Here is a 22462-nt window from a genome sequence, read left to right on the forward strand (position 1 = left end):
GCGTGCTTTCAACGTGCATGGCTGCATGCAGACGCAGCTGCGACTGGAAAGCTTGTTGACAATTGTCGATCGGCACTGTCAGCTGTACAGGTCGTAGCTTTAACGCCCGCCGTCCAGGAAACACAAGCCCTACCCTTTTGACCACACCGGAGGAGGAGGAGGAGGAGGAGATGGTGGACGTGGGTGTTGCAGAGACGAGGAGGGAGGCATTGGTGGTGTGCGGTGAGAAGATGAGTGCCGGAATAACCATGTATGACTTGGAGACAGGGGAGGAACTCATGAGACTACCCACCTGCGCTTCGCCTCCCAATGGCCTCCTCTGCCTCGCCGACCACCACCTCGTCGCGTCCCAGCTACAGAGACATCGATCCTACCGCGGCGGTGCCATCTTCTTCTGGGCTTTGAACAAGGTATGGCCATGGCCATGATTTCTCCGGTATCGAAGAGTTGAATCTCTCTTTCCACCTCAATCCATGGAGGCCAAGGGAGAAGAGAGCCGCCACCTTCTTCTCCACCATCTCTTTCCTTTATGTAGTCTATTGTTAGGATCACAAAAACCTCCAGTGTTGTGTTTGTGACTGTTCTCTTTTCTTTCCGACCCTTGATATTGAGGTTAAACAAGTTAGATGGTAGATTGAAAGAGCAGCATTGCATTATTTTTATTGTAATCACTATAAAAATAAACAAGTAAACATGATATTTTCTTGAATTAAACAAGTAAACATTTCTACATTGTACATCTGCAATCACATTCTCTGATATAATTGTTCTTGTTGATAATTGTCAGAATGAAACTAATTGGTATTGACAATTGCTTTCTATTGTTGTAGCCCCAGTCACCACATAGAAGCTATCCACTTGAGAATATTGGGCCAATTTCCAGCTCCAAGGATGGCATTTATCTTGCTGGTGGAGCTCCTGCTGGGAATGTATATATATGGGAGGTAAGTAACTGACCCAAACTGTTTATTTTGTGTCTAATAAATACCATCAAACCAGATGAGAAAAATGTCACAATGCTCAATTAAATCCATGAGTGCCTTCGACCTTCAAAAAAAAACCTGAATTCTTTCGTTAGTAGTTCCGGGCTTCATTGGCTCAGTATTGTTCATTCCATGAGTGAAGGTTACAAGTGGAAAACTGCTTAAGATATGGCCTGCTCATCAGAATCCTCTGAGCTGTTTAGCCTTTTCTCACGATGGCACTCTGCTTATTTCTGCTTCTGAGGATGGTGTCATCCATGTATGGTCCATGATCAGGTACCAATCATCTGAAACCTCAGCTACCGTGAGTGATAAACTCTTGGGAAAAAGAAGTGATTGCTTTTGCTTACTTACCATGCAAGCTTACTGGATGTTGAAGATCCTCAAATTTGTGGAACTTTATCTTCTGTACACACATGGTGTGAGCATCAATCCTCTGTAACTGGTCTGCTACTAATGTCTGGAGGCTGTAGCTTATCATTGATATCAAGCTCCCTTGATGGCACTTCCAAGGTTGAGACATGACAAGCTTTGACAATTTTGTTGCCAAATATAAAAGTTTAATGTTCTGATGATGCATGCTTGTTAACAACACGAGATAATTTTTAGGTATGGGACGTCATTTCGGGCAGGCTGGTGCAAACTCATGTGTTCTCTGCTCCTGTGACTGCAATTGCTTCTGACCCTCAAGAGCAACTTCTGTTTGCCGGATGTATGGATGGCCGAATTCTTGTTAGTGAACTTAATCTTGGACTGGAAGAAACGCCCTCAACAATTTCAGAGGACAGTTCTGGCTTTCTTGGAGGGCATAAGTAATGTGTCACCTGCAACAATTTACTGCTTACATTCCATAACTTCTATAAGAAAGTAAATGATGAATTAGAAAGCGATTAAGTCACTAGAGCAGTAAAATTCCTAGTTGCTATGCAGATAATAGAAGCTAAGACAGTTCCGGATTACATATCATGATACATACTATTAATCTGATTGCTAATATTTGACTGCATAGGGATTGTATTACCACTTTATCATTCAGTCCAGGAGGTAAATGGTTGATTTCTGCATCAAAGGATGGTGCTGCTTGCATTTGGGATGCTAACCTGTGTCAGCCCTTACGAAGATTCAGCTATAAGAAGGGTAATCTGATATCTGCTCATGCATGCATGGTGAAACTGCCAAGATCTTCACTCTCGAGTGCTTTTTTGGTCCAATTACTTGTCATTTCTGATAACTTCAAGATCAGAATTCATCTGAATTAGATGCGGAATCTGATGAAGCATTTCACCGTGTCTCAGCAGGTTATATAACAAACTTGCTGGTGATCTCACAATCAATGCTCTCTGTGGCGAAGAACAAGAGAAGCCAGCTTCGCCCTCATGTCTCATTACTGGACAAGTCTCCTCAGCCAAACGTTGCAACAGAGAGAACACGGACCATTTTACCAGCTTACTGTCCTCAGGAAGATCACTTTATCAGCCCCGGATTCCAAACTTACCGACTGATGAAGAAGCAAATTCTTGAGCTTGAGGTTGACCCTCTCAAAGTCATGTACCTGTTGCTATTTACTCACGTTCTTACCTCGGTAGGGAAATGTATTTCTTGAACTTGCAGAGGGAGGGAACCCCAGAAGCCTTAGAGATGAAGGTGGTGGCAGCAGTGGAGAACCGCTTGCGGACTTCCACCGTGACGAAACACATGATCACCATCAACAAGCACTTGCAGACGAGATTGTTGGACATGATTCAGCGCCGGTTGTGCGACAACTCTGAGCTTGCTCGTGCCAGCACTAAGAAATCAAAGACCAAGGTGCTTGCAGCAGCATCAGACTCTTAAGTAAAAAACATGGGTTTCCACCTCATATCTTTTCTAGTTTGCTTAAGCATGTGCAATTCTCTTGCTCTCGTTTCAGAATCTGGAAAAGGCAACACATTCTGTAAATATCTTATGTGCAACAAATTGAATTGCACCAGTAAAATGACACAAGAAAAAGACAAACCAAAGCTCAAAGGTATGTTATGTTGCTCAGATGCAGTTTATGTTCCAACCTAGCAGTAATAAGAATGTTCAAACTTAGCAATCAGGTCTAGCTATCCTGGAAGTGTCATTATATACTTCAGCTAATTCAATCAGAAACAGAAACAAATTCCATCAGAAAATGTTGGCACTCAATTCAATCTGGTATTCATCTTTCCTCAAGTCCCTAGGCATAATCGAAGCTACCAAAATGAAGAGAATCCTCGGCCTTCAGCAGTCTGTTCCTTAAGTTTGATCCTTTGCGAGCATATATCATAAGAATATTGTATGGTTTAGTCAAAATACCCTACTCCACGAGAGAGAGAGAGAGAGAGAGAGAGCGAGAGAGAGAGAGAGACTCTGCCACGCTACAAACGGTCACCACGTTTATAAATTTGAAGACCCTGCACAGAGTTTGTATTCCCGCCTTCCCTTGTCACGGAGATGCCATATCCTGATCTCTACATCTCAAGCGCTCCTCCTCCATTCCTCGGTCGCCTTCTCCGATTTTTCTCCGCCTTCCCCAGGCCCAAGTGGAACTCCAACCGCAACCTTGTCGTCACTCACCCTATCCTCTCCATCATGGAGTCCTGCGACTCCATGGCCCACCTCAAGCAGATACAGGCCCGCTTGACCACCGCCGGACTCATGTCCCACCGCTTCCCGGCCAGCCGCGTCCTCGCCTTCTGCGCCCTCTCCGATCCCAGCGACATGGCACATGCCGCCCTCGTCTTCCGTGGTATTTCCAGCCCCAACCCTTACATCTGGAACACCATGATCAGGGGCTACAACCGGGCCAACTTCCCCCTCTCAGGTTTCTCCTGCTTCCGCCGCATGGTCCGCGACCGTGTCGAGATGGACGGCCGCAGCTTTGTCTTCGTGCTGAAGAGCTGCGAGCAGCTCCCGGAGGCTTCGCCAGGGGAGGGAATCCATTGCGTAGCTTGCAAAGCCGGCTTTATATCACATTTGCTCGTGGGGAACGGCTTGGTGCGCTTTTATGCGACACAGGGGCCGTTGGCCTCTGCGAGAAGGGTGTTCGATGCTTTGTCTGAAAGGGATGTCGTCTCTTGGACTACAATGATTGATGGCTATTCCGAAAGCAGAAAGCCACATGAAGCATTGAGGCTCTTCTATCAAATGCTGATGACGGGTACCCAACCCAATGATATCACTTTCATCGCCATACTTTCAGCAATCTCTCAATTGGGTGAACTAAAATTTGGCAGGTTGATGCATGATAATATTGGAAGAAGTGGCATAGATGCCAGCATCAATCTTCTTAATGCTTTGGTGGATATGTATGGGAAGTGTGGTTCTGTGGCTGATGCAAAAGAAGTTTTCGACGACATGCCGATCAAGGATGTTTTTTCATGGACTTCTATGATGAGTGCATATGCAAAATGTGGTAACCTAGATCTTGCAAGGCAATTATTTGATAATATGCCTGAAAAAAATGTGGTCACTTGGAGCAGTATGATTGCAGCATATTCACAATCAAATCAACCTAAACAAGCAGTACAGTTGTTTTACGAGATGATTGCAGCAAATGTGAAGCCTATAGAGGCTACTCTGGTGAATGTGCTTTCAGCATGTGCCATGTTAGGTTGCTTGGATCTTGGTAGATGGATCTATGAACATTATATAGATGGCAAAATGATCAGACTCTCTGTAAAATTGGCAAATGCTTTCATAGACATGTATGCTAAATGTGGAGATATTGCAGAAGCAGCTAAATTGTTTGATGAGATGCCAGAAAAGGATGTGGTGAGTTGGAATACAATGATCTTGGCATATGCTGTACATGGTTATAGCAAAGAGGCCTTATTCCTTTTTGAACATATGAAGAATACACAACTAATGCCTGATGACATCACATTTGTCGGTGTCTTATCTGCTTGCTGTCATGGCGGCTTAGTCGTCCAAGGTCGAAGGCACTTTGCAGACATGAAATCAATTTTTGCCATTGAACCCAAGGGTGTACACTATGCATGCCTGATAGACCTATTTGGTAAATTTGGGCTCTTGAAGGAAGCTCATGAGTTGGTAAGGGGCATGCCGGTGGAGCCAGATGGAGCAGCATGGGGTGCTCTCCTTAATGCATGCAGGATGCAGGGTAATGTGGAATTAGGAAAGTTTGCAGGTGAAATGCTTTTAGGCTTGGAACCTGGAGACAGTGGTATATATGTGCTTATGGCAAATTTGTATGCCACAAGAAGAGAATGGGATGATGTGAAGAAGGTGAGGAAGATGATGAAAGAGAGAGGAGTTAAGAAAACTCCTGGTTGTAGCTCAATTGAATTCGATGGGAAGTTCCATGATTTTCATGTTGCTGATGTGTCACATTTGCAATCTAAAGAGATCTATGCAACTTTAAACAACATTTACACACAATTAAAGATAGAAGGCTATGTTCCTCAGGCAAAGTGTTGATAGGGTCGCACAAAGGTGGCTCAATGTCTACAAATGACAAGATAAGAACCTCACTGAGATTGACTGGTACCATGCTGATCTTAACATAAACAAGAGCTTGAGATAAGAACCTCTCCTCCTCTCCAGTACATTAGCCAGAGCAGTATTGATTCAGTGCATACCATCATATTGACACATGATATGCAGCTTACTGGTTGGTACATACCAATGAGAAGAGGGGAGGGGAACAAGGAGAGGAGGAGAGGAGGGGGACGGGAAGGAGGAGGAGAGGAGGGTTGTTGACAGTCAATATAAGAAAAATAAATAAAATATTTCAAACTGGATAGGATGAAATTGTCTGGTCCGAGTGCCAGTTCCTGATGGGCACAATAAATACCAGCTGGTCCATATCAGGCCAACTGATTTTTTTGAATGTTAATAATAAGGGTCCACTGCAGATTGCTAAAATGCTAAATGCAGTGGAACTTCTTTGCCTTTGGATATGTTATTCGATACACGGAAGCTGGCAGCTTTATTTTGAGTTAGAACATGGTATGAATATCAGTAAATATTTAAATCCAATGGCGAAAGAGCAATTACCAGTTTCCAGTAGTAAAGCAGTCAACATGTGCTCTTCACAAAGAATGCAGTTGCTTGAGTTCAGGTATCATCCTGCAACATGTAATAGTATACATATGAGATTTGCACTTTGTGTTTACAAATTAAAATTTTCGTTTTAACAAAGTTAAATCCATTTGTATCCGTTTTCTCTTTATAATTACTAATATTGACAAGTGCAAATTTGGTTGGTCTGAGGATGATGTTCAGAATGTGATACAACCTCTTGTTGATGATTTTTTAAGGTGAGTCATGGAAAGTCCTTTAAGTAAATTCTAGTTTTTCCTGAACAGTGCTAGAGATATCAAAGAGAAGTTCTTCTTGTGATTATGGTCTCATCAGGGCAAACAAAAAAATAAAGTTAGGCTAAGTTACTAGCTGATATAATATTCTTGCAGCAATAACAGGAAGTAAATCTTAACTGTTTGGGGTAGGCTGATAATATATTCTTGGTTTTAACATATTCCAGCTCTGATCCCCACAAATATCTTTAGAAGTTAATGCTTTGATTTCATTAATATGTTTTATGTTTGCCACAAGGGATAAAAATCCAGATGTGAAACTTGGGTCGTCAGCCAATTAAGTTGTGACCATGCCAAAAATTTTGTTCTTTCTAGTCCAGCTGAGTCAATCCAGCACGAATACTCGCTGGATAACTGAAACCCCAGTGGTTTATTTCACGATTTAATCAGTAAGCTGTCACTATACATGCTTGGTTGTCAGTGTCCAATTGGTCAACTATTGTCTACTTCCTTTGTAAAGAATCTTAGTAAAGGAACAAGTGCTTCTCAGGGAAATGCAACATATTTCTCAGGTAGGGCATCAGGATAATAATGTCTCCCAAGCTACTGAAGTTGTGGATACTCTGGAATATGGATTCTTTAACACTAGTTGAGGAAGGCAAAAATAGGTCTCAAGTGTAGGTGATAATCATAACAGTTTCAGCCATTGATCCAAACGACCATTTGCATTTGTATATAGATTGTACATTGTCAATGCTTTAATGCTTTATGTTAAATGAAATATAGGACTAGATATATGATTACCACCTTTTGATTTCTTAGAGGTGCATGTAATAACCATCAAATTCTTGAAGACTAGAATTTATACCCACGAATGCGGTTTATCCAAGTAGCAACATCATTTTCCATAATGACTTTCACCTGTCCAATTCCAGTGGCTGTTAACCTCTTGCTACATGATTGGGGATTGTACAGTCTTCCACATTCTATTTAATGGAGGAGGCTTGGAGTCTCCAAGGACTTGGCAGCCTCAACTTTGTGTAGAGCTGCTTCGTGTGCAGAACATAAATGCAATTTGGGCATGAAGGAGATGACTTGCTCAACATGATAAGAAGATGCAAAGTGCATGGTATAGCAATCATATGGCTAGAGCTATTTTGCTTATTTAGTTCTTCTAGTGTAACACTTCTCCATTTGAGAAGGTTGAGATGTTGAGTCTCCTAGTCCTTGGGTTTTTCTTGAAGTGATACATCTTTCCTGAATGTTTCATGTTAGGTTCACGATATTAGAAAAAGGAAAAAAGTCGATGATAATTATAACCAGTTGTGAAAATAAATGTAACAGCATGATTTTTTATTGATACAGTGACATAGTAAATGCTATGTAGCAGAATATGCTTCACGTTAAAATATCTTCATGAAATACATATGCACTCAGTCTTAGCGAAACGCAGATGATTAATCATGTTAGTATATGACTAATTATATCTTTCATATGTGTCAGCTAGTTTTAACAGTGAATAGGCAGTATTCAAAACTGGAAGATTGGAGGGGAGGGATTTACTTGTAGATCTAGGCTCTGCCCACAATCCAGTTTCAGGGGATGTGAAGCTCGATCTTAATGCCGGTTTGGCTCACAGGTTTATCCCCTAGTTGCTTCTTCTTTCTTTTGGTAAACCATCTCCTGAAATCCATAAACCATACCATTATCAAATCTATCCATGATATTAAAGTCATCAAAACCATGATGATGATACTGCGGTCTGACCTTAGATCTTAGCATATCAAGAGTCTCGGGCACCCCATCGATCAATTTATCTCCCTTCCGAAAAATTACCGAAGACCGAACTTTTAACGAGTGATGATTGAATTTAGAAAGAAAGATTCTGCAAATGATTTCTGTAAAAAGTAAGGAATCGGAAAGGGAGATGACCTTCGGAAGCGAAGATGAAGGTCCCGACAGAATCGATGAGCTCGTCGACTTCCTCCAACCTCTGATCCGCCAATCTGACCCTCCAGCGTCAGAGCCCTCGCTGCGCTCCGAATCGGCAGAAAGAGGAGTGGGAGAACGAAGACGAGAGGAGAGACGATAAGAGGCGTCGCGTGTTCGCTAGAGCTGGGAGAACCCGGGATCGGAAGGAAAGCGTCGGAGGCTCCTCTGGTCTTCAGCATCTCTTCCCTCCTTTGCTTTGAAGGAAGGTGGACAAAGAGATCGGGTCCGATCGCAACAAACGAGCGTTTAAATTGTCGGCGGCATGTGATGGGCTCAAAAGTATTCTCTTCCAATCAAGTCGCGAAGCGGGAAACTATGTCCAACGTGTTCTTTACATTTCGTGCATGGTGGACAGTAAACGGTTCGATGATTTCAAGCCGGATCAATAGTCCATCGGGTCCGATCCGACCCGATTAAATCCGGTTTGACCGGGTTGGCCAAGAAACAAGACGAGCTCATCCTCAATAATTTTATCTAATATGAAATATATTTATAATATAATGTGTATTATAATATATGAAAAGAATGCTCTCAAGTCTGATGAGGGAAAAACTAGTACCATTATTAAATTCCAAATATATGAATAGTTAAAATCAAAAAATATTTCCTAAAATATATGAGTGAATGAAAGCAGGGTTAATTATAGATTACATAATGTAATTAGTTATCTTTAATATTTTGATCCTTATATTTTTAAAATTTATATTGGGATCTCTATACTTATAAAAGTAAAATATTTAATTTCATTTCTCTTTACGTCATCGATTTTGCTGATGAAAATAATACATGTGCTCAGTGATAAACCGAAATAAGATAGAGTTAACATGTATTTAATAATAAATTTTATGATATTTTCATTAGTAGAATAATGATGTGAGGAGAAACGAGATTAAATGTTTCACTTTTACAAGTGTAAGTATAAAGATCTTAATGTAACTTTTTAAAATATATAAATCAAAATAATAAATATAGTTAATTATAAGAATAATATATAATTAGCTCAAAAACTTATGAACATGTGATAATATTAATGTAATAAATGACTATCACTAGATCGGTGGCATTCAGCAGCTGTTACCGTTATAAAATACAGAACGATAAAAGGATAGAGACAATATACTCTGTTTCATTGGGAACAAAAAGCATCACTCATAGGGGATTACATATAGCAATCAGGCAATGCATGCAAAGTAATCCTAATACAAAGTCTCATGAAGCATTCGAAAGAACAAAGTTGGATAACAATCAGAAACTATATTAACATCTCAAAAGAAATCTTACTCTTTCGGTATTCTTTCTTGAAAAAAGAATCATATTTATTACACAACAAAAATGTTGGAAATGATCAGAGTAGAGAAACAGGACTGCTTAATTAAAAAGATAGCTAATCAATAAAAAGAATTTGGCGATCCTTCAAAGTGAGTAAACAGCTTCTTCTCAGAGAACAGAGTGAGAAAACAGCTTGAAATATCCCAAATATATAACAGATAAGGGAAAATGAGTGTTCCCTACAATGCTTGTTGTGTTTGTGATATCAGAGGATATGGATCAGCATCAAGATGGTCGACAAACTTGGTTTACAAGTATAGTATCCATAATCGATAACATTTATATCTGTGTGTATGTAACTCTGCATATACATCTTTATGTATTTGAAACACTTCTCTGGGCATAAATGTTGTTTAAACACAAGAATACAACACAGTTAAGGGGATATCAGCTTATTAGCAAGTAGGCCACACACTGTGTGAGTTGTTCTATTCACACACACAATGTTTGCAGATCCTTCTTCTGCCTGAATGCCATCTTCTGTTCTAAATTAATCATAAGTTGATGAGCTACCTCTGCATTCAATATGTAGATTGTCTAACCATGAATCATCCAATAGAAGTGATGAAGATTCAGATTCTGTTGGCCATTCAGAACTCACATCTATTTCATCATATATAACAGTTCTACATTGGGCACCCCTACTTTGGCTAATAACCTGTAAACGAGGATTGCAATGCACAAGAACTTAATCATTGAGCTTTTTGAGCTCCATCTTGGTATGGTTCTTTGCATAAATGCTCTCAAATGTGCTCCAGTTCCATTTGAACCAGTATCAGCTACATGGCTGGCTTAGTATCCGGACAGCAGCACTCTGCAACACAGGAATTGCATAGCCATATGCAGTCCCCCAATTACCTGTGGTTCGTATGAAGAATGTCAGATATGTGAAATAATGTATCTGAAATAAACTTAAACTCAGACAGACTAATCAATGACCAGTAATCTTAAATCAAAATTGCAGTAAATTTGCTCCCAACAGCACCTTGTGCATTTATATACACAGTTGTTCCTTGATGAGTTAAATCCTATCGTTCTCTTCAGGAAATAATTTTTATATTTACTAAAGTTATGTAAGCATAAAATCTATAATATATTATATATAATATCGAAAAAAAAATTATGTCAAGATTGAAATCAAATAATATTAGATATGTTTTATGATGTATATATACATGTATATGTATATATATATATATATATATATATATATATATATATGTATATATATATATATATGTATATATATATATATATACATGTATATGTATATATATATATACATGTATATGTATATATATATATATATATATATATATATATACATATACATATATATATATATATACATATACATATATATATATATATATATATATATATACATATACATATACATATATATATATATATATATATACATATACATATACATATATATATACATATACATATATATATATATACATATATATATATATATGTATACATATATATATGTATATATATATATATATGTATCAATTAGTGATACCTAAATTTTTTTTTTCATTAAATTTACCTGTGATGATGATGATATGTTATTATTGAGCCAAGATATGTGTTCTTGATATTATTGTGATTATGTAGTTATTCTGGAGAAACTTATTGTAAATCTATTATCATTATTGGTGATAGTAGAAGTTTAAAGTGGACTACGGTCCCGTGGTTTTTTCGCATTGGATTTTCCACGTAAAAATTTGGTATCTCACTTTATGATTAATTCATTGTTCTACTATTTATACCACTTTGATTAATATTTACATTTGATAACAAGTTGGTATTTTGATGAGGAATCTATTTTGATACATAAAGAAGGAAAATATTTATTCTGCTATAATAGTTTTTCCCAATAAATGATATTAGAGCCACGTTGTTTGATGCTAGTTTTTTTCTTGTGTAATTGAAATGGAGGAGTCATATGGTATGATTAAATTGAACTCATCAAATTATTCCACTCAGAGGCATATGATGAAAGATTTGCTCTATTACAAAGATTTGTATAAACACAATCAAAGTTAAAGAAAAACATTTTACAATGGAAGATGAGAAATGCGAGGTTCAACATAAAAAAGTTATTGCCTATACGAAAAGATGGATGAATATGCATTAGTATATTTCTAATGAAACTAGAGTTGAGAAACTAGAGTATATTTCACAAAAGTTAAAAAATCTCTTTGCAAAAAATATTATGAAAAATAGAATTTCTCTCCTTAAAATGCTTGTCAATTTAAAGTATAAAGATGATGGTAACATTGTTGAGCACATAAGTCTGTTTCAGAGTCTTGCAAGCATACTGATTGCTATGAAAATGAATATAGATGATGAAATACAATAATTGTTACTTTTTAGTTTTTTATCGGAAAGTTGAGAAACATTTGTGGCGACAATTTGTAGCTCCACGGGAGAGGTGACTCTTGCTAGTCATAGATGCCTAGCAAGCCAATCACGTGAGTGATGGCACGTGTGACTAAATATAGAATCTTTTTGCTTATTATATTTTGGCATATATCACTTTATAACTATTGCATAAATGCATACATATATTGTGATATCATTGGATTTGTGCAATGAGAATCGGATCGTGATGAGATCACGATAGTGAAATCGATTCACCTTTAAACACATATCCTAAATAATCCCGGTCATAGGTTAATCGAGAGGGATATCGTGATAACCGGACAGACTTGAGTGTTGTATACTCGTCCATATGATTGATGCAGCTGGTCTCATAGCTGCTTGTGTAGGGACACTAGGGATACAATACAGGTGCTCATTGGAGAATGAGTTCACTGATTGATCCGCTTACGGAATGCTGGATGGTTGATGATGCCTTATTGTCAGATAGCGATTCTGTAGTCCTTGTGGTGTATCTGGTCCTTAGACTTGAGACACCAAGGATGTCCTGTATGAGTGCTCCACTCTTTGATACCAGACTTATAGGTTTGGTTGTCCCAAATCTAATACAACTGGTCATTGGGAGTGGTAGTTGACCTTACGAGGGCTATTGAGTGTCGATAGAGGATCATCCACTCTCGGCGTCATGAGAGGAATATCCCATGTGTTCTTGCTCAGACAAATCCCTGGCCAGAGTCATTCGGGTTGAGAGAGAAAGAGTTCTCCGGGAGAATCCGATTAGAGCGAGACTCGAGAAGAAACCGTATGGGTCTGACAACACCATGCTCGATATACAGTCTCTGGGATATTAGATGGATGAGGGACTATAGGTACACGGTAACTAAGGACAGACATGTCCAATGGATTGGATTCCCCTGTATCATTTGGGGACTACGGCGTAGTGGCCTAGTACGTCCGTAGTCGATGAGTCGAGTGAATTATTACAGAGATCATAATTCACTGAGTTAGAATGAGTTCTGACAGATATGACTCACGGTCAGCTCGATATTGGGCCTAGAGGGTCACACACATATGGTAGGCATTGCGATGAATAGAGGTTCGGATATGAGATATCCGACGGAGCCATTGTCTTATTGGATGCAGATCCAATACCCACTAGGGGAGGACCCATTAGGGTTTGACAAGGGACCTCTATAAATAGGAGGGATTCAAAGCCTCATAAGCTAGAGAGCTTTTGTTTGCCTTTTCCTATTCTCCTCTCCATCTCCACCTCTGAGTAGGCCTGGATTTTTGAGGAGCGTCGTCGCAACCCTACTGTGTGGATCACCGCTAGAGAGGAGGACGCTTGACCTCCTTCACCCTTTCCTAAGGATCTGCAAGGAAACAGGGATATACGATCTCCCTAGGTAACACAATCTACTCTATATGCAGTTTCATGTTTCGCGGATTTTTGCGTACCAATCTTCGCACGACGACGAATATCTCTTTGAGAATCGAGGATTTTATTTTCTTGTTCTTCCGCTGCACATGTGATGTCGCCCCCAAGGATTTCCCAACACTGTCCAAATGATGTACCTAATCCTTAGACTTGAGACATCAAGAATGTCCTGTATGAGTACTCCACTCTTTGATATAAGATTTATAGGCCTGGAAGTTTCAGATCTAGCAACACTGGTCATCAAGAGTGACAACCAATCTTACGAGGACTATTAAGTGTAATAAAGGATCATCCACTATCAGTGTCATGAGAGGAATATCTCATGTATTCTTACTTAGATAAATCCCTAGCTAAGGTCATTCGGATTGAGAGAGAAAGAGTTCTCCAAGAGAATCTGCTTAGAGCAAAACTCGAGTAGAAACCGTATGGGTCTAATAGTACCATGTCCGATATACAATCTCTAGAATATTAGATGGATGAGGGACTATAGGTATACGGTAACTTAGGACAGATATGTCCAAAGGATTGGATTCCCTAGTATCGTTTAAAGACTGCAGCGTAATGACCTAGTACATCCGCAGTTGATGAGTCGAGTGAATTATTATGAAAATAATAATTCATTGAGCTAGAAGAAGTTATGATATGTATGACTCATGGCTAGATCGATATTGAGCCTAGAGGGTCATATAATAGGGTAGGCATTGCGATGAGTAGAGGTTCGAATATGAGATATCCGTCGGAGCCCCAATCTTATTGGATATTCAATAAGCCCATGAATTATTGGATCATATGGATGAGGTCCAATATTCACCAATGAGAGATTATTGGATAGAGATCTATTAATATAAGAAGCTTAGGTAGTTGAATAGAGATTCAATACCCAATAGGGCAAGATTCAGTATGGTTAAGTTGATAGAGAGTCCCTATAAATAGGAGGGAATTAAACACCCATAGGCTAGAGGTTTTCTTGGTGGCCACCTTCTATTCTCCTCTCCTCTTCTCGTTTACAAATAGTAGGTGTAGAGATTTGGGCAGCGATTTGAAGAGCGTCATTATAGCATCGCTATGTAGATCACCGCTAAAGAGAATGATGCTTAACCTTCTTTATTCTCTCTTATAAATATGTAGGAATTTAGAGATATACGATCTCCCTAGGCAACACAACTAACTCACATGTGGTTTTTAGTTTTGCGGATTTAGCACATTCATCTTCGCACGACGACGAACACATCATTGGAAAATTTAAAGATTTATGTTTTCTATTCTTCCGCTGCACATATGATGTCACCCCTAGATTTCCCTACAAACCTCTCATCTTTGAGAATATAAACAAATGCTTTGCACCCAAAGACTCTCAAGTGATCGTAAGATATATCTTTTTCCCTCTATACTCTATTTGGAACATCACTTTTCAGAACAACTTATGAAGAAAGATTTATCATATCAATTGTAGTTCTCAATTCTCATAGCCTCCCCTCAAAATGACTTAGGTAATTTGGCATGGGAAAGCATACACCTAATCCTTTCTTCAATTGTTTTGTTTATCCTTTTTGTCACACTGTTTTGTAGACGAGTTTTAGGAACTGTTTTCTCAAGCCTAATACCATGAAACCTACAATAATTCTCAAAATGACCCATGTACCCGCCACCATTATTTGCTCGAACACATTTTAGTTTTCTGTCAGTTTCTCTTTCAACACTGACGTGAAACTTTTTGAAAATATTGAGTACCTGATCTTTAGATTTAAAAGTAAAAGTCTAAACTTTTCTAGAATAGTCATCAATGAAAGTAATAAAATAAAAATCACCTCCAAGAGTTCTAATTTGTATAGTACAAACATTAGTGTGAATCAAATTAATTATATTTGATCTTTAAATGTCGGATAAGTATTAAAGACAACTCTATATATTTTTTTAGCTAATTAATGATCATAAAATTTAAGAGATGTAACTTGCAACTCCGATAAAAATTTCTTTCTAGCAAGAGTTTGAAGTCTTATCTTGCTGATATGACTAAGCCTCTTATGCCAAAGTTATAAGTTTTCACTCTTTTGAATCGCATTAATCTCTCCTTTGTGTAGTTTAGCTTCCATGACATAGAAAGAGTTTAGCTTTTTCCCTCTCGCCATAATTAGAAACCTTTAGTGAGCTTCAATTTGCTTTCACCAAAATGGTGTGTAAATCTTACATCATCAAGTCTGCTTGTAGATACCAAGTTAAGATGAATATATGAAATATGTCTAACATCTTTGAGTATCAATTTGTTCCCAGTACTGGTCTCAAAGTAAATATCTCTAATATCCATAATCTTAGATGTACAATTGTTTCTCATTCTAACATTGTCAAAATCACCCGTAGTGTAAGATATGAAAAAATCACTATAAGAAGTAATATAAAATAAAGCACAAAAGTTAATTACCTAGTTACCTTCCTTAGCTGTAAGATTGACACATTTGTCATCACAAACAATAACGATATCACATTCAACAATAATTGTATTGGTCTCTTTCTTATTTTTCTTCTTTTTATTTTGTTCTCGCTTCCGAAACCAACATCTTTCTTTATGTGACCTGGCCTGTTACAGTGGAAACACTTAATATCTCTTCTAGACCTAGATCTTCCTCTATAACCATTTAGATTTCTATTATTACTTTTTTCCCGTATTTCTTATTATTCAATAACAAGTGCACTAGAAAAATATTCTCCTTGTTCTTTCTTTTTTAGCATCTTCATTTAGCAAACTGATTTTAACCATATTTATAGTTAGAGTTGTTGGGAAATCCTTGGGGGTGACAACACATGCGCAGCGGAAGAACAAGAAAACAAAATTCCCGATTCCCAAAGAGATGTTCGTCGTCGTGCGAAGATTGGTACGCAAAAATCCGCGAAACATGAAACTGCGTATAGAGTAGATTATGTTACCTAGGGAGATCGTATATCCCTGTTTCCTTGCAGATCCTTAGGAGAGGGTGAAGGAGGTCAAGTGTCCTCCTCTCTAGCGGTGATCCACACAGCAGGGTTGCGACGACGCTCCTCAAAACTCCAGGCCTACTCAGAGGTGGAGATGGAGAGGAGAATAGGAAAAGACAAACAAAAGCTCTCTAGCCTATGGGGCTTTGAATCCCTCCTATTTATAGAGGTCCCCTGTCAAACCCTAATGGGTCCTCCCCTAGTGGGTATTGGATCTGCATCCAATAAGACAAGGGCTCTGTCGGATATCTCATATCTGAACCTCTATTCATCGCAATGCCTACCATATGTGTGTGACCCTCTAGGCCCAATATCGAGCTGGACGTGAGTCATACCTGTCAGAACTCCTTCTAACTTAGTGAATTATTATCTCTGTAATAATTCACTCGACTCATCAACTACGGACGTACTAGGCCACTATGTCGTAGTCCCCAGACGATACAGGGGAATCCAATCCATTGGACATGTCTGTCCTCAGTTACCGTGTACCTATAGTCCCTCATCCATCTAATATCCCAGAGACCGTATATCGAGCATGGTGTTGTCAGACCCATACGGTTTCTTCTCAAGTCTCGCTCTAATCGGATTCTCCCGGAGAACTCTTTCTCTCTCAACCCGAACGACCCTGGCCAGGGATTTGTCTGAGCAAGAACACATAGGATATTCCTCTCATGACGCTGAGAGTGGATGATCCTCTATCGACACTCAATAGCCCTCGTAAGGTCGACTACCACTCCCAATGATCAGTTGTACTAGATCTGGGACAACCAAACCTATAAGTCTGGTATCAAAGAGTGGAGCACTCATACATGACATCCTTGGTGTCTCAAGTCTAAGGACCAGATACACCACTAGGACTACGAAATCGTTGTCTGACAATAAGGCATTATGAGACCAGCTGCATCCATCATATGGACGTGTATATAGCACACAAGTCTATCCGGTTATCACGATATCCCTCTCGAGTAACCTATGACTGGGATTATTTAGGATATGTGTTTAAAGGTGAATCGATCTCACTATCGTGATCTCATCACGATCCGATTCCCATTGCCCAAATCCAAGGACATCACAATATATGTATGCATTTATGCAATAGTTATAAAGTGATATATGCCAAAATATTATAAGAAAAAAGATTCGATATTAAGTCACACGTGCCATCACTCACGTGATTGGCTTGCTGGGCACCTATGACTAGCAATCTCCCACTTGACCTAAAGCCAATCACCTATGTGTCTGATCCCTGTGACGCTCAAAACAAATCTGAGACAACGGCTTTGTTAGTGGATCTGCAATGTTATCTTCGGATGGAACTCTTTCCACTACTACATCTCCTCGGGTCACGATCTCTCTGATAAGGTGGAACCTCCTCAGAACATGCTTAGATTTCTAATGAGACCTAGGTTCCTTTGCTTGAGCAATCGCCCCGTTGTTATCGCAATATAGGGAGAACAGCTCTTCGCTACCCGGCACGACTCCCAGATCTGTGATGAACTTCTTCACCCAAACTCCCTCCTTTACTGCATCTGATGCAGCAATGTACTCCGCCTTTGTGGTCGAGTCAACAGTGGTATCTTGCTTGGAACTCTTCCAGCACACTGCTCCTCCATTCAAGGTGTACACATGCCCTGAATTCGACTTGCTATCATTGACATCAGACTGAAAACTTGAGTCAGTGTAGCCTTCAACCTTAAGGCTATTACCTCCATATACTAATAAAAGATCCTTAGTCCTTCTCAAGTACTTAAGGATACACTTTATTGCTTTCCAGTGCTCCAAGCCAGGATCCGCCTGATACCTGCTCGTGACACTCAGAGCATACGCTATATCAGGCCTAGTATATAGCATGGCATACATGATAGACCCTATTGCTGAGGCATAAGGTATCATATCCATGTTCGCCCTTTCTTCTGGAGTCTTTGGGGACATACTCGTAGAAAGCGATATCCCATGTCTCATCGGTATGAGACCTCTCTTGAAATTTTCCATGCCAAACCTTTTGACAATGGTTTCTATGTACCTAGACTGGGACAAGCAAAGCATCCTCTTGGATCTATCTCTATAGATTCTAATCCCCAAAATATAGGATGCTTCCCCTAAGTCCTTCATGGAGAAGTGTCTAGATAACCAAGCCTTTACTATGGATAGCATTCCTACGTCATTCCCAATGATCAGGATGTCATCCACATATAACACCAAAAAGGCGATAGCGCTCCCACTTACCTTTCTGTATACACAAGGCTCATCTTCGTTTTTAACGAAGTCATAAGATCTGATTGCCTCATCAAATCTTATGTTCCAACTTCGGGAAGCTTGCTTTAATCCATAAATGGATCTAAGCAACCTACACACCTTATCTGGGCAGTTCTTGGACACGTATCCCTCAGGTTGCATCATATACACCTCCTCCTCGAGGTTCCCATTGAGGAATACGGTTTTCACATCCATCTGCCAGATCTCATAATCATAGTGTGCTGCAATAGCCAATAGAATTCTGATGGATTTTAACATTGCTACGGGTGAGAAGGTTTCGTCATAGTCAACACCTTGCCTTTGACGATACCCCTTAGCCACTAGCCTTGCTTTATAGGTCTCTACCTTTCCATCTACTCCGATCTTTTTCTTAAAGATCCACTTGCAACCGATGGGTACAATACCTTCGGGCGCATCAACTAGGTTCTAAAACTTATTGGAGTACATATAATCCATCTCAGAATTCATGGCTTCTTGCCACTTCCCGGAGTCTATACTCATAATAGCCTCCTCGTAGGTCTAAGGATCAATATCCTCTACATCCTCTCCTCTAATATGTCTCACATATCTCTCAGGAGGATGGGATACTCTATCAGATCTGCGTAAAGTTGAAACTTGTGTATTAGGTACCTGAATAGACTCGGGCTGTAGAGTGGTGCTTGAGCTTGGTTCTCCAACGTCGCTCAATTCTATCATTCTCCCACTATCTCCGCCAAGAATGTGTTCCTTCTCAAGGAACACTGCTCTCTTAGCTACAAAGACCTTTTGGTCCTCGAGATGATAGAAATAATACCCACAAGTTTCCTTGGGGTATCCCACAAATTTGCATCGCTCTATCCTTGATTCTAACTTATCGGGGTTGTGTCTTTTAACATGTGCAGGGCAGCCCTAAATCTTAACAACCTTAAGATCAGGCTTCTTCCCTTTCCATATCTCATATAGTGTAGACACTACCGACTTAGTTGGAACTCTATTCAGAAGGTAAGCTGCAGCTTCTAGGGCATATCCCCAGAATGAGATGGGTAGATCAGCGAAACTCATCATGGATCGTACCATATCTAATAATGTACGATTTCTCCTTTCAAAGACACCATTGAGCTGAGGTGTATAAGGAGGTGTCCATTGGGATAATATCCCATGGTCCTTGAGGAACTGAGTGAACTCTGTACTTAAGTACGCACCTCCTCGATCTGATCGAAGAGTTTTGATACTCTTTCCAGTTTGGTTCTCTACCTCATTCTTATACTCTCTGAATTTCTCAAAGGCCTCGGACTTGTACTTCATTAAGTACACATATCCATACCTTGAGAAATCATCAGTAAATGTAATGAAGTAGGAGTAACCTCCAATGGCATGAGTTGACATGGGTCCACATACATCACTATGTATGAGTTCCAACAACTCAGTGGCTCTCTCTCCAGTTCCACTAAATGGAGAGTTGGTCAGTTTTCCATGAATGCAAGGCTCACAAGTTGCATATAACACATAGTCGAATGGATCTAGATATCCATCATTTAGTAACTTTTGAATCATTCTTTCATGGATGTGACCTAGCCTACAATGCCACAGGTATGCACTGTTCAACTCATCTCGTTTCCTTTTGGACACATTTACATTCATGATATGTGGAGTGGTGTCTAATATAAATAAACCATTATGCAATGTTCCTTTCATGATGATCTTATCATCTAATAATATCGAACAACCATTATTCTCAAAAACAAATTTATATCCACTAACTGTTAAACATGAAATGGAGATAATGTTTTTGATAATAGAAGGAACAAAATAACATGCATCTAATACAATAAAAGCTCCACTAGGCAGATGTAGGGCGACCTCGCCAACAGCTACTACAACAACTTTTACTCTATAACCCATCTTGAGGTCCATCTCGCCTCTCTCTAGTCTCCTAGGCCTTGCCAGAACCTACAACGAATTGCATATATGATAAGCACTATCGGTATCCAATACCCATATGTTATCATAAGAGTCTTAACAAATGGAGACTGATCATGAATGTACCTGAAGCTTCATCAAGCTTTTGTTTCGCCCTTTCTGCAAGGTACTCTTTGCAGTTTCTCTTCCGGTGCCCATCTTTACCACAATGGAAGCATTGGCCTTTTTCCTTTGCTGGGTCTTTCTTAGCAACCTTTGCTTTACCTGGTTTGACCTTGCCCTTTCCCTTCTTAAGGGACCTTTCTGCTTTCCTTTTCCTTTCGGTCTCACTAGTGTAGAGAACTGGCTTCTCTTTCTTGATAGTACTCTCTGCCTCCCTCAACATATTGAGAAGCTCTGGGAGAGTTACTTCAAGCTTGTTTATATTAAAATTCATTATGAACTGTGAAAAAGAATCTGGTAGGGACTGAAGCACAATGTCCACACACAAGTTATCCTCTAGGACCATTCCTATGTTGAATCTCGGATTTTGATGATGAAGTCAATTGTCATTTGTTATCTAATCTATGTGTTGAGATAAGTGTGCAGGATTAACTACGATGAGAGTAAGACAAGCAGCAGGAGTTGCGCCGGAGTCAAGATCATGATCACGTTGGGAGTTCGAGAGTTCGACGGAAGTTCGGACGGTCGTCGGAGGTTCAGAGAGAACAGATCCGAGAAGTCCAGAAGCTTGCCAAGCGAAGCTCGTCGGAACTCGCCAAGTGGATCGTCGCAAAGTCCAGGAGTATGCCGGATGTCCGCAGAAGGATCACCGAGGGTTATCGGTTGATCGACGGAAGTTGGCAGAAAACTCGCCGGAAGAAGCGATTGACGCATCGGAGCAAAGCTGCAGAAGTTGTCTTAGAGTTAATCGTAGTTAGCATGATGATTAAGCATGAAAATGGGAGGTGATCCCATTAGCTTAATCTTGGGGCAATTGGGGCCCTGAAAAGATTCAAAGTGGGCCGAATGGAGTGAACCATTCGGACCCTGATTGCACCAGGAGGTGCAACCGCCCCAGCCAGGAGGTGCAACCGCCTGGGCTGTGGGGTTGGGAGGTGCAACCGCTCCAGCCAGGAGGTGCAACCGCCTGGGCTGTGGGGTTGGGAGGTGCAACCGCCCCAGCCAGGAGGTGCAACCGCCAGGGCTGCGAGGCTGGGAGGTGCAACCGCCCCAGCCAAGAGGTTGCACCGCCAGAGCTCAAGTTCCGAGCTCTGCCAGGCGATGCAACCACAGAGCTCAGTCTTCGAGCTCTGGCAGAGTGGTGCATCAGCCTGAGCTCAGTCTCGAGCTTTGCCAGGTGATGCATTCACCAAGCTCAGTCTTCGAGCTCTGGCAGAGAGGTGCATCAGCCTGAGCTCAGTTTCGAGCTCTGCCAGGTGATGCAACCACCAAGCTCAGATTTCGAGCTTTGCCAGGTGATGCAACCACCAAGCTCAGTCTTCGAGCTCTGCCAGGTGATGCAACCATCGAGCTCAGTCTTCGAGCTCTGGCAGAGAGAAGCAATCGGCAGAGCTCAGTCTTCGAGCTCTGCCAGGCGGTGCCACCTCTCCAGTCGAGAGGTGCAACCGCCTGATCCCAGAATTCTGGGATTTGATCGATTTGATCGTTTTGAGCTCGAATTTTGAATTGGGTTGGGGCCTATAAATACCCCACCCATTCAGCACTGAAGAGATACAGACCTATACCAAAATCGTGATCTTTTCTGTGATTCTAAAGAGCTCAAAAGTGTTGTAAAGCCTTTAAGTCTCCTCCTTCTGTTCTTCAAGTTTTCAATTGTAAAGTGAGGAGAGAAAGGTCTGTAAAGGTTGTCTCCTAAGCCTGTCAAAAGGAGAGAAATTGTAAGAGGGAAGTTTGGCCTTCGCCCATTGAAGGAA

The 22462-nt window shown here is 40.2% G+C and overlaps 1 protein-coding gene and 1 long non-coding RNA gene across 2 annotated transcripts; one reads left to right on the plus strand and one right to left on the minus strand.

The window, feature by feature from the left end:
• Positions 1–728: 728 nt before the first annotated feature.
• LOC108952291 (uncharacterized) lies at positions 729–8453 on the minus strand. The gene is made up of 6 exons (XR_010495034.1): positions 8198–8453; positions 8033–8112; positions 7829–7948; positions 6006–6077; positions 2005–2895; positions 729–1807 (listed from the first exon to the last, which is right to left on the minus strand). It is a non-coding gene; the product is annotated as an uncharacterized LOC108952291 (long non-coding RNA).
• On the plus strand, positions 3135–6159 carry LOC135633508 (pentatricopeptide repeat-containing protein At2g22410, mitochondrial-like). The gene has a single exon (XM_065143040.1). The coding sequence runs from the start codon at positions 3441–3443 to the stop codon at positions 5424–5426; it is 1986 nt and encodes a 661-aa protein (XP_064999112.1). The 5' UTR covers positions 3135–3440; the 3' UTR covers positions 5427–6159.
• Positions 8454–22462: the final 14009 nt, after the last annotated feature.

Source organism: Musa acuminata, chromosome BXJ3-3, assembly GCF_036884655.1.
Source record: "Musa acuminata AAA Group cultivar baxijiao chromosome BXJ3-3, Cavendish_Baxijiao_AAA, whole genome shotgun sequence".
NCBI lineage: Eukaryota > Viridiplantae > Streptophyta > Magnoliopsida > Zingiberales > Musaceae > Musa > Musa acuminata.

What these genes read in the sequence shown, in the direction of transcription:
- LOC135633508 (XM_065143040.1), top strand. Translation starts at nt 3,441, where the DNA reads ATGCCATATCCTGATCTCTACATCTCAAGCGCTCCTCCTCCATTCCTC.